This window comes from Temnothorax curvispinosus, unplaced genomic scaffold, assembly GCF_003070985.1.
Source record: "Temnothorax curvispinosus isolate PA1 unplaced genomic scaffold, ASM307098v1 QBEX01006096.1, whole genome shotgun sequence".
Lineage (NCBI taxonomy): Eukaryota > Metazoa > Arthropoda > Insecta > Hymenoptera > Formicidae > Temnothorax > Temnothorax curvispinosus.
This window is the reverse complement of record NW_020215876.1, coordinates 245,084-257,265: the sequence shown is the minus strand read 5'-3', so window position 1 is coordinate 257,265 and position 12,182 is coordinate 245,084. Positions and strand designations below refer to the sequence as shown.

The window sequence follows — 12,182 nt, the reverse complement described above, 5'->3', positions numbered from 1 at the left end:
GTAGAAAAGACTGAAAAATATAATTCACATATAATTCTTTTAAATTCGGTTGATTAGACTTAGCTTTATATGCGATCAAAATTATGGATCTTTGGCGCTCCTCTACCTCGCGAGGTGCTCCTCTACCTCGCGAGGCGCTCCTTTGTTTCGCGAGGTGCTTCCCTTGCCGCGCGAAACACTCCACTACCTCGCGAGGAGCTCCGCTACTTAGCATACATAAAAATTATATATGAAATAGGGGTAGAAAAGACTAAAAAATATAATTCATATATAATTTTTTTAAATTCGTTGATTAGACTTAGCTTTATATGCGATCAAAGTTATGGATCTTTGATCGCGTATAAAGCTGGGTCTAATCAACCAAATCTTAAAAAATTATATATGAAATAGGGGTAGAAAAAACTGAGAAATATAATAAAATTAGAAATAGATCGATATCTTCAAATTTGCGGAAGTTGGAGCAAGCTCGGACATCAAATCTGCACATACGTACATATATACGTACGGACATGCGATTTTAATGCAATGTTTCGACATTTTAGAATACTCTGAACATATTAACTTAAGCAAATTTGGAGATATCTATCTATTTCTAATTTTATTATATTTTTCAGTTTTTTCTACTCCTATTTTATATATAATTTTTTTAAATTCGGTTGATTAGACTCAGCTTTATATCCGATCAAAATTATGGATTTTTGGCGCTCCTCTACCTCGTGAGACGCTCCTTTGCCTCGCGAGATGCTTCTCTTGCCTCGCGAAACACTCCTCTACCTCGCGAGACGCTCCTTTGCCTCGCGAGGGAAGCTTCCCTTGCCTCGCGAAACCCTCCTCTTATCTCGCGAGACGCTCCTTTGCCTCGCGAGATGCTTCCTTTGCCTCGCGAATCCCTTCTCTTATCTCGCGAGACGCTCCTTTGCCTCGCGAGATGCTTTCCTTGTTTCGCGAAACCCTCCTTTTATCTCGCGAGACGCTCCTTTGCCTCGCGAGATGCTTCCCTTGCCTCGCGAAACACTTTTCTACCTCGCGAGGTGCTTCGCTACTTAGCTTTATATGCGATCAAAATTTATACAATATATAAATTGCATCTATGCATACAAGACAATATTTTCAAAAATTTGACTTACACCACTATGGCTTTTACCCGTCCATATGTAACATTATTTATAAGAAAATTATATTGTAATAAGGAATTATAAGGAAACGTGTAATAAATTTGAAATTGTATGATACTAATGCCGGATATATTATACGAAATCAACATAAGACGATTTCTTAATAGATAATAACGGTGTTTATTCTTTATCTATAGAATTTCACATTTTAAAAATTATCGTTAATTATTATAATTTTCACATAAATGTGAAGGTTTGAATCAACGCTCAAATAATAGCTTCTTGCTTGCAAAATTTGACATTTATCTGAAAATTAAAATTATAAAATTACGATTATATTTTTCAAAATTATGAGATACAAAGTTCGTAATAATTTTGAAGAATGTAATCTTAATTTTGTAATTTTAATTATCGTAATTCGTTATTAATTGGAATACGCAAGATGGAAGCGCGGCCGCCGCGGCCAGAATATCCCCTCCAGCTGGCTAGTTCGGCTTCGGCACGAACCTAGCACGGACGCAAACCATGTGCGGTTACCGAGCGATACGACGTAGTTGAGTTGCATTTTCTCAGGCGGCGCGTCGAAAAATGCAACACAGCAACACACGAAAAAGGCCGGGATGGCCTCTCTCAGGTTTTTCTCTGGCTAAACAATTACGAGTAAAAAAAGTATACACGACGGTGCTAAGAAATTAAGCAATTACATTAAACGGACAAAAATTTTCTGCACTCTGCATGAATCATCGAAAAAGAAATAATTTAATGTTATATCTCTAGTCATCACTACGAATTTATCGCGCACAGAGGTTAGGCTGGTTAGGCCTTTTTCTTTTCTCGTTATTTTCCCGCCAATCCCACTTTCGAATCTAAAGTCCGCATCATACTGCACGTACTACGCATTGCGCATGCCGGATTGTGGAGATTGGAGTTTGACCAATCAGATGTCTGTAATCTCAGTGTGCTTTATTCCGATTGGTTGAATTCTTATTTCTAGCGAATCGTGCGATATGAACACAAGTATATACTGTAATATGGACTTGATGGTTATGGCAGGTTATGGAAACGTCTGAAATCCTATCCGATTGATAATAATAATTGATCAAATAGCGAGATATACAAACGTAACGAATAATTGTTGAAATGTTCAAAGGATTTCATTAGAAAATTCCAAGAATTACTTGAAAGTGTAATCTGATAGTTCCTTATTTAATTCATGGATCTATCACTTGAATGTTTTCGTCAAACAGTGTAATAGGTTAGTAAATCATACGTATCGTAAATTTTTTGATACTAGTACGTTGTACGTTTCATTAAAAATATGTTAATTATATCTCATCATTCCACTCTCTTTTTTGTAATTTGTTACATATTTCTATATGTTTGTTATTACAAATAATTATAAATCGCTTTATCGTGAATGTGTTTGTGTTTTTAATAAACAAACAAGAAATTGTTTTTCTGGCAAACGATGATACCGTTGGATAATACCGTTTTATATCTTATCGAGATATCTTATATATTTTTATATTAAGAGATTTTTTTTTACATGTTTCAGGTATATAATATGCTATAGAGTAGAGGTGAAACACAAATATATACTCAGTATATCACTAACGATTATTCGATCAACTTAGGATATATCTGTCTTAGAAAAGGGACGAAAAATGCAGTCACCTAATACGAAAAAGTCACTTTTGGGAGGAAACGTTACCTACTGTGTCATATTACCATTAATTATAGGACTTCACATAGGTTGGTTTACCTTGCAACAACGTTATGTTCCAGTAACTGAAAGACACGACCATCCGCTAGTCAGATTATACAAGAAATTTACTACATGATAATGCAATGTACATGAGTTTTAATTTGTTTTTGTAAAAAAAAATGTTTATCTTTAGAAATTAATATACTCTAATTATAGTAAAACAGTTGATGGTTATGTTTTAAATTGGAATCTTCTTAGTTTTTCTTCCACGGTCCTCTAAAATTTTAAGAATTGTGAATACGACAGTTATAGTGCAAATGAATAGATTTAATATACATTTCAGTTCAATTTATATATTGATCTAATTTAATATATTTATATCTTTAAAGATATTGCATAAAAATGTGTTAAAATTTTGTTTTATTTTATTTTTTTCATAAAAATGTGATTTGAAAACATTTAATTGCTACTATTTATCTTATTTAGTAGTAATTAATATTTACTGATTCCATTTTATTACAAAGTAAGAGAGTAACAACGTTACTCTCTATTGCAAAGTAATTTCAGAGTTCACAATAATTTATTATGCTTAAAAGTTGAATTTATTAGGAATACTTGTCTGTTGCTTACAGAATACTATATATTAAAATAACTATTTTTTTATACATATTTTATACAAAACTTTTATTGTAAGAGAGATGTACATATTAATTGCACGCGTTTACTCTTTCCTATGTATAAATGAAAATCTAAAGAAAATTCTATAGAAAAAAATATGCTAATACAAATAAAAAGAGAAGATAATAACAATCATTTTCATAGAATTCTATAAATTAACACGAGTATTCTCAAAAAGCTTAGGAAAATATATGTACAATCACAGAGGAACGTAATTAACCTCTTATGGTAGGTAGATGGTCAAAATTTTGCTGATGTATAGAGGAGCTCTTCGGCCGATTTTCACTTTGACTATGAACAGAAGGACCAGCCTTGGGTAGTTGAGGTAACACCATTTGACTATAATTGGTATGCTGGAAATATGATAATACATATAATTATATATTATCATATATGTGTTCTTAAATTATTCTTATTGGATGAAAATAATATTTTGCTGCCGTTTTGCTTTATTACCGAGGCTTTTTTCTAAAGTCTCCCCATATTATTGCTTGATTGTTAAACTTACCCTAGAACGTTCTCGATACTTTTTAAGTTTCTCAAACTCTTCTGCCTCGACATCCGGCACTTTAAAATGAAAATTGACGAAATAAGAATGCCGCAACAATTGTTCGCACGTCCACCTTTCATTTGGATCTTTATCCAAACACTTCTTCAGGAAATCCAGCTGTCAACAAAAGATTTATACAATTAACAATCATCACCGACGTAACTTGGAAAAAAATATATATATATATATATTTATATATTTTATTTGGTTATACTCTGTACGTTTTAAACTGCGATTAAAATAGATTTGATATTACCTGTAAAGTACTGCCATTTCCACGGGGTAGAGCATCTTCAAGGGGTGTAAGTGTTTGCGGAGTTGGAAGAGTGATACCGGCAAAGAATTCGTTTTGTTGAAAGATAGCCATATGTCTCGGTAAAAGATCACCCAGCGTTCTTCTTATTAAGTACAACTGATCTACATCGGATTTTCCTGGCCACAAGGCTTCGCCCCGTATTAATTCAGCAAACACGCAACCGATTGCCCATACATCGACCGGAGTGCCGTATTGTGTGTCCCCGACCTGTCCCAAAAAACACGTACATAATTAAACTATCGTAACGCATTGATAACAATTATTTCATCAAATCCGTTGTTTAAAAATTGAAATTTGACGGGAATGATGGCACCGACTAGTGACTCGTAGTTACGTTGACCGCGCGATCTCAATAAACGTACTATTATTTTTCTTAGAAAAGCTGAAAATTGAGTTGTATACATTCGGATATTCGGAATATTTACCAGCAATTCAGGTGCTCTGTACCATCTGGTTGCGACATATTCCGTATAGTTCTCCCCAGGACTGAGCATACGCGCGAATCCAAAGTCGCATAATTTTACCACGCCTTCAGAGGTGAGGAGGATGTTCTCTGGCTTCACATCTCTGTGAACGCATCCAAAGCGATGGCAATAGGCGATACCTTGCAAAATTTGCCAGGTAATTTGCCTCGTTGTGAGATCCGGGCAACCGCTAGGATACTTCTCCATTTCGTTTAGAAGAGTGTTTTCGCAATATTCGAATACTAAATGTAATTTCCTCTTTCGTCTGAAGACTTCCAGAAGATTGACCAAGTTCGGATGCTTGAGATTCTATATCAAGGGAAAGTGTTCATTCGTAATTATTGATTTTAATTACATGAGCAGAATTAATTATGTGAATTATTTCTGTAGAGGGTTCCGAATTTGCGATAAATCGGAACAATCAAAGGATTTTTAGGCGCGTTCCTAGGTGCATCTTTCTTCTTATTATACAGCTTATAGTGATTTTATTTTCGATCTCTTAATTCAATCTTTTTATATTGATAATTTTCTAGTGCTTTGTGAGTAAAGTACAAAGTACTGCAAAGAAATTTTTTGACATGCCGTTTATATTCGAGAGATTCGAGAGATCTTGTAATGCAGTATTCTTGTCTACCAAATAGAGAATAGCCTTGAAGCAAAATGTCAAAACGTACGTTGCGGTAAGGGAGCTTATTTGAATGCGCATACGTTTGGTGGCGAACCCACTGATTGTAACGATAATGTTAGGTCGGTAAGACCGTAACACGCCAAGATATTGACCGCTGCCCGGTATTGACCGTTGGCTATTTCTTGCAGCCATTATTGCACCTGTGCGAGCCTCTTATCGTGCAAATAAGTACGTAACTTCCTCGTTTGGACCTAACCACTCGCTATTCTAATTCTATCGTAGGCGACGGTTAAAAAAACGAAAATAACAGGAAATTTTATAAGTTTTATATCTATAAACTCTATTTATCAATTTTATTTCGATTTATATATATGTATATATATATATATCTTAAAATAGAGACAGGAAGTCATAGGAAAAAATGGAAGAATTTATCTGATAGTGTATTTAATATTCATTAAAGCTCTCAGGAGGCCAAAATTATCGCGCCATGATCGCCTTGTATAAATTGGAACTAGCGGTCGCGAATGTACGTTCCGGAGGTCGTTCACCTGCAAGACGACCTACGACCCTCGACAAACTTGGTTATTCCGCAGATCGATCGAATCGGAAAATTCCGAGAACGGGTCAGCAATTTTTATATATTAACCTTTTTTTATATCTATAATAAAAAATCCTACGCAGGGTGTTCCATTCCACAAAGATTGTTACGATTTTCGAGCAACTTTTGCTAGCTCGAAAAAAGTAATTATAAACAAAAATTTCTGTTTTTAACCATTAAGAAAAAAAAAGGCAACTGACCTTTAAAAGACGTATCTCCCGTAGTGCGATTTTACGTATTAAAGGATCATCCTCGGTCTGTTGAAACTTCTTTACAGCCACCAATTTTCCAGTTTGCCGGTCCTTACACTGGAAGACAACGCCGTAGCTACCCTCGCCGAGACGCGCCAGACGTTCGTAGCGCTCCATGGCTTTGCTCGGTGCCCGAGACCTGTGCAAAATCATTTTTTTTTTTCGATGTTAACAGTGGATTTCAATGAATTTTGACACTACTTACAACTCGCAGAAAGAACGATAATTCATATCAAGTCGATAAAACCCAATTCGAAAGATCTATCTAAACTTTGCGATCATCTCCAAATGGTCTAATGTTAAAGTCAGTGATTTCTTAAATGATTGGCAAAAGAATAGCATTTGTATAACGCGAACATGTGCGTATGTTTCACAAAATTTACTCGTTTCAAAATAACTGTATAACATGTATCATATACACTTGTTGTATCAAATATTATTTCGGTCAATTTAATTATCGCAATTGTGTCGAAATATTGTTGAAAATTAAAATCTCTTTATAATCCCTCATGGGATTCAGGAAATTGTTCAGGGAGTTAAATTGATCGAATATCGGTACAAACGCCTCGTATAATTGCTGTTTTTACAAACAAGGAACACTAAATCGACATTCGACGGTCTAGTCAGGTCTAGTTATCGATTACCCACTTTTTGTATTTGGCAAGGCATGGTAACGACGTCAACTGTTGCGTAAAGAGCATAGTATCGCGATGTACGGCACCGGCTAGACTGTCTCTGTTCCAACTTCTAACGGATGACCAAGGGTCAAGCTACCCCACGAGTTTTGCTTTATTCGAATTCACGTTTAGCGCAGGCGTGGGTGGAGTGCTGAGTGCTGAGTGCTGGTCAACTACCGATATGCAATACCAAACCGAAATAATATACCTCCTTGGCGATATGTTTCGATATTCATATAATACCCTAGGATGTTGCGATCGCACGCTATCAATCAAACATTTACTTCCACCTCCACGGAATGGTCAATAAAAATTGAATGGAATCATACATACAATATATCATTGTGTAATAAGCATCAAGATTGCTGCTAGATTGAGATGCTATGAGTTCCGTGAAAAATGAGAAAGAATTCGGTGAAATGAATGTGCTCCTTAACATTTAACATTCAACTGATCCTGATATGAGTATGATATCGATTCGGTACAAATCATTTCGCGAGCTAGTACGATTCAACAGACACTCTTCGCAGGATTACGTTATTTCGACTATATTGTCGAATATATCTGCTCTTATGAATCTTATGATTATTTCACTTAAACTTGGGGGAGGGGGGACAAATTAAAAGTCTTTTACCACTGTGGTATTATGCATTGTCGGTAATTTGCAAACCTCACGTCGTTCATCGTATAATCGATGCGCTCGCGCGCGTACGTGACATAATTTCCTACGTAAACCGTAAACCGTACGTATCAGTCTCGAAAGTTAATTGCCGCATCTGGATATATAATGTTTTGAATATAAACCGACAAGTAGGATAGAAACCTTGGGCCAGATCCGACAGGTTATGCGTATGTTAGAAACGGATGACGCAAAAAGTTGTTAAAACACATTTTGTTAAATAGCTAAGTTCACTGATGTACTTTAAAGATCGCAATTATAATAAAAAGAATTTTAATTAAAACGTTACTAATTTTACTTTTTAAAAAGAGATCTCGTATTAATATATTGATACCGTTACGTGGATAGTTACAATCACTGACCTTGCATATTTTAAAAAGTGTGCTCCATTTTTGGAATATTATAACAATTATATAAAATTGTTTAAAGTAGAAGAAATAGTTTAAAATAGAATATCACAGTTTTTGTTAATTTTTTTAAGAGAACAACGTAAAAATAATTAGTATGTACAAACTAGAAAATACGTACAAAAATCCAAGAATGGAATTCATGGTGTACTCTTTTGTCAGGTCACCCTCGTCGGCGCACATACCGGACAGTACTAATACGTTGAAGAAAGTCGCGGCTTTACGTTATTGTTGAACTCTTGATTATTGACAATCGATATTACGTTCCCTGAGTACGTAGTACGTCTATACATTCTGCGACCATGAAAGAGGTCAAAATGTTCTCAACTGTTGGACGGACGCGCTATAGAGGCGCATGTTATGCGATACAAGGTGCGAAAATATATATGAGGATGCAACACTTTCGGATAATGTGCGCGCTATTGTATGCATGCGTTTTCCGATTGTAATATAGAAATAGACAATAAGGAATGTAAATTGTTTTATCATTGTTATACATATGTAGGTTCAATCTATCCCGTATAAATTTATCCTATTTATTCTTAATATTTTACGTAATATATCGATAATAATATCGATATGTAACATAATATTAACAGGCTATAACACAATTTGTTGAAAATAAAAATAAACAGGTAAGTGTCTTTATGAAAATTTTATTTTAACGAAAAGCTCTGACAACTATCTTGTAAAAAATAATCCGCTGATAAAATTGAATCCTACATGAAATCACAATAATAAATATTCTTTAAAAAATGATAATTAAATCGTTTTGTCAATAAAAGTTTTAAACACGTAACATCCCAAGTAGCAAAGATGACGTCTAAAGACGTCTTATTAAGAATAAACTTTTGCGAAACAATAGATACTTATTGAAAGATACATTCGACAAATTAATGTTCTAATAAATTTGAGTAGCGTGTATATTTTGCGTGTTTAATATCGCTGCCATGCTTTGGTGATGAGTGATCTGCAGTGTTTACCTCCTTGGTAACAATGGTAGCGTGCTACCAAATAGCCAGAGCTTCCTATCTTGAAGCCATTTGTCCATTCGCAAGCTTCTCACAGGGATTTCATGCTACGAATGAAATATTCACGCTGCATATCCCGACGAACACCGTTGCAACCATCGCGAATTTATCTCGGCGCATCGATATTGCTGACATGGTCTTTTGCCGGAGCAGTCTCTTTGATGGTGTAATGTTGCACTAGGTCCTCGACGAGAAACGGACACGCGACTGTTCTTTTGCCTAAAACCACGTCACCGACCGATCGATAACCCTTTGGGCTAATGCTTTCAGTACCTGCCGCACCCGCTAATTTGATTGATTATTTTTTATTGCACATAAGCCAGAAACAAGATCTAACGTTTGAGAAAACACTAAATTTTGAATGTATTTAATTACATATGAATAATCTATACATATTTCTGTATAACCTATAATTATTCTATAGATAAATAATCTATATAACGATTTATAAGTATAAACTATAACTGTATATAGAGTTACCGTATTACAACAGATAGAATCTGCATTATAAAAATTTTAGTCAGAGAATCAAATTATACTTAATTAGATTAATAGATTACTGTAATCTAAAATAATAATTAAAAAATAGCAAGAATTTAATTTATGCATCAGTATAGACGTTATAAGACAATGAAAGCTAATAGGAGTAAGCGAAACTCAGATTTTGCACCGCGAAATCTCGGAAATTTACTCCTGATATAGGAGGAAAGCATGTTGAGTGAGGAGGTTGTCCGGATTGCAGTAGGTATTCCGCAGGTGTTTTGAAATGCGAAATGCGCTGAACGACACTGCGGGTCATATCTCGAAAAATATATTTATTTTAACATTGTTATGTATGTTTTAATGCGAGACTTGTTCTCTCAGATGTAATTGGACGCTAAAGAGTTTCAAAATATTGCTGCATAATGTTAAATAACAAGAAAAAGGTAGCTGCGAATGCCGACGCGGCGCGCGGGCGGCGTTAGACGACAAAGTCGAAGAGCTCCGACTTTATTTACATCCGAGAGAGCAAGTTTCGCATTAAAGTTTAAATAACAATGTTAAAATGAACGTATTTTTCAAGATATGTGCAATGTCGTTTGTCGCATTTCGTAGCTTCTACCTTTTCGCCCAGCACAAGCATTGCAATCTGCATTCGCAGTTTTAGTTATTCACATGCATACATATACATATTATAAAAAAATTAATTAATAAAAACATTATTAATTTAATAAACAATGTATATTAATATTTAATTATTATTTTTAAGTAATAGCGTGAAATGTATTATGCGTTTGCTAAGACGCTTGAAAGATCATATAAATTTCAAATAGTTATAATTTTATTGTTAGATAATGTGAAAAGCAAGAATCTCGAGTTTGGAGTCGTCTGTAATTCCTCAGAAATCGCTCCTGCTACGCGGGAAGCATGTTGAGCGAGGAGGTTTTAGTAGAGGTATTCGAGCAGCGGCACGCGGGCCTACCCCCACTATTACCCATCGCCATCAGAACGGCGCGCCGGGCTCACGACAAGGATGCCTCGCCTACGGCCAATCAGAGCGCTGGCAGTTACCCCTGGGAGGGGCAGCAGGCCTCCACGCGCTGACCAATGACCGCGACGATACGAGAAGGCAATGTGGGAGGCAAGACCCGCGCGGCGCAGCGCGCTCGGAATACCTACTGCCACCTCCTAGCTCATCATGCTTTCCTGATATATCAGGAGTAAATTTCCGAGATTTCGCGCCGTGCGAAACCTGAGTTTCGCTTATCTTATCATCCAAATTAATTTCTTCTATTAACTTTTATCATCTTCTAGCATCTCTACGGATGCATAATTAAATTCTCGCTGTTTTTTTAATTATAATTTAAGATTGTAATATTGTATTAATCTAATGACCAATATGTTTAAGGGTTCTTTAATGCGAAACATGCTTTCTCGAATAACATTAGGTGATAAAAAGTTTTAAAGTGCTGTTACAAAATGGCGAACGACGAAAAGGATGGAAATCAGAAAGGCGATGGGCGACAATCAACGATTCTTGAGAAATATCTTTGTCTTAATGATTCGATTCTCTTCGCCTTTTTACAATACATTCTAAAACTTTTATCGTTTAATTCTTTTCAAGAAAGTTATATGTCTTATATATTAAAGAACATATATCAACGTTAGTATATTTCTCGATATTCGTCCGGTGTCGCGTATCGTATTTCGGAGCTCCAACTTTTTCGTCCAACGCCGCCCGCGTCGGCATTCGCAGCTACCTTTTTCTTGTTGTCTAACATTATGCAGCAACATTTTGAAACTCTTTAGCGTCTAATTACATCTGAGAGAGCAAGTCTCGCATTAAAACATACATAACAATGTTAAAATGAATATATTTCTCGAGATATGACCCAGTGTCGTTCAGTGCATTTCGCATTTCAAAACACCCACGGAATAACCTGAGTTTCGCCTACTTTATCATCCGAATTAATTCTTCTATTAACTTTTATTGTCTTTTCTAACGTCTCTACTGATGCATAATTAAATTCTTGCTATTTTTTAATTATTGTATTCAAAATAAAAAATGTGATTATTGACATTCGCTTTGAACTCCAACCGGAGCGAAACCAAAAGTTCGACAGTTCGATAATTAAATATCAATAAAGGAAAAATGTGAGAAATGATATTCTTATAAATTAAATAATTTTTAATTTGCACATCGCGTTTTTCAAAAATTTTATTTCTTGTTTAATAGGGAATTCTTTATAGTTTTGTTAGAAAGTGACAGAAATATTTGTTATAATATTATAATGATTTAATAGTTTTGTAATATAATAATTTTATACTTACAATTAGTATTATTAATAATAGAGAGATAGTACTTTCTAATTTCAAAAAAGTAGTAAAAATTTGAAATAATTTGACTTTACACAGCTGATAAACATGACGATATTGTGCCAGCCTCCGATTCGATGAATACATGACTATTACGGAGAGATTCGTTATAATATTTTTATATTCTTATAAAATTCTTGAGGATAGATATACAAGGTAGAAAATATATGTTTTATAGTTTATAGCATAATTTATTTTTATTTATTTATATTTTTATATACGAA

At 34.8% G+C, this 12,182-nt stretch overlaps 1 protein-coding gene across 4 annotated transcripts; it reads right to left on the bottom strand.

Annotated features, from left to right (window-relative positions):
- Positions 1 to 3,531: 3,531 nt before the first annotated feature.
- Positions 3,532 to 9,302, bottom strand: LOC112455471 (cyclin-dependent kinase-like 4). 4 transcript variants are annotated; one of them, XM_025017407.1, is made up of 6 exons: positions 9,055 to 9,302; positions 6,258 to 6,447; positions 4,790 to 5,137; positions 4,305 to 4,571; positions 4,007 to 4,165; positions 3,532 to 3,851 (listed from the first exon to the last, which is right to left on the bottom strand). In XM_025017407.1, the coding sequence occupies exons 1-6, from the start codon at positions 9,120 to 9,122 to the stop codon at positions 3,714 to 3,716; spliced, it is 1,170 nt and encodes a 389-aa protein (XP_024873175.1). In that variant the 5' UTR covers positions 9,123 to 9,302; the 3' UTR covers positions 3,532 to 3,713. The 4 variants fall into 4 exon arrangements, with proteins under 4 accessions (XP_024873175.1, XP_024873176.1, XP_024873177.1 ...); XM_025017408.1 differs by lacking the exon at positions 9,055 to 9,302 and adding an exon at positions 8,193 to 8,444; XM_025017409.1 differs by lacking the exon at positions 9,055 to 9,302 and adding an exon at positions 6,957 to 7,936.
- Between the last annotated feature and the right edge of the window lie 2,880 nt (positions 9,303 to 12,182).

Bases quoted from the DNA above. Each gene is read 5' to 3' on its own strand.
- LOC112455471 (XM_025017407.1), bottom strand. From the start codon at position 9,122: ATGGACAAATGGCTTCAAGATAGGAAGCTCTGGCTATTTGGTAGCACG. The intron at 4,572-4,789 runs GTAAATATTCCG...TTTTTGGGACAG, and splicing joins ACAGAGCACCTGAATTGCTG to GTCGGGGACACACAATACGG. The intron at 3,852-4,006 runs GTAAGTTTAACA...TCATATTTCCAG, and splicing joins AGTATCGAGAACGTTCTAGG to CATACCAATTATAGTCAAAT.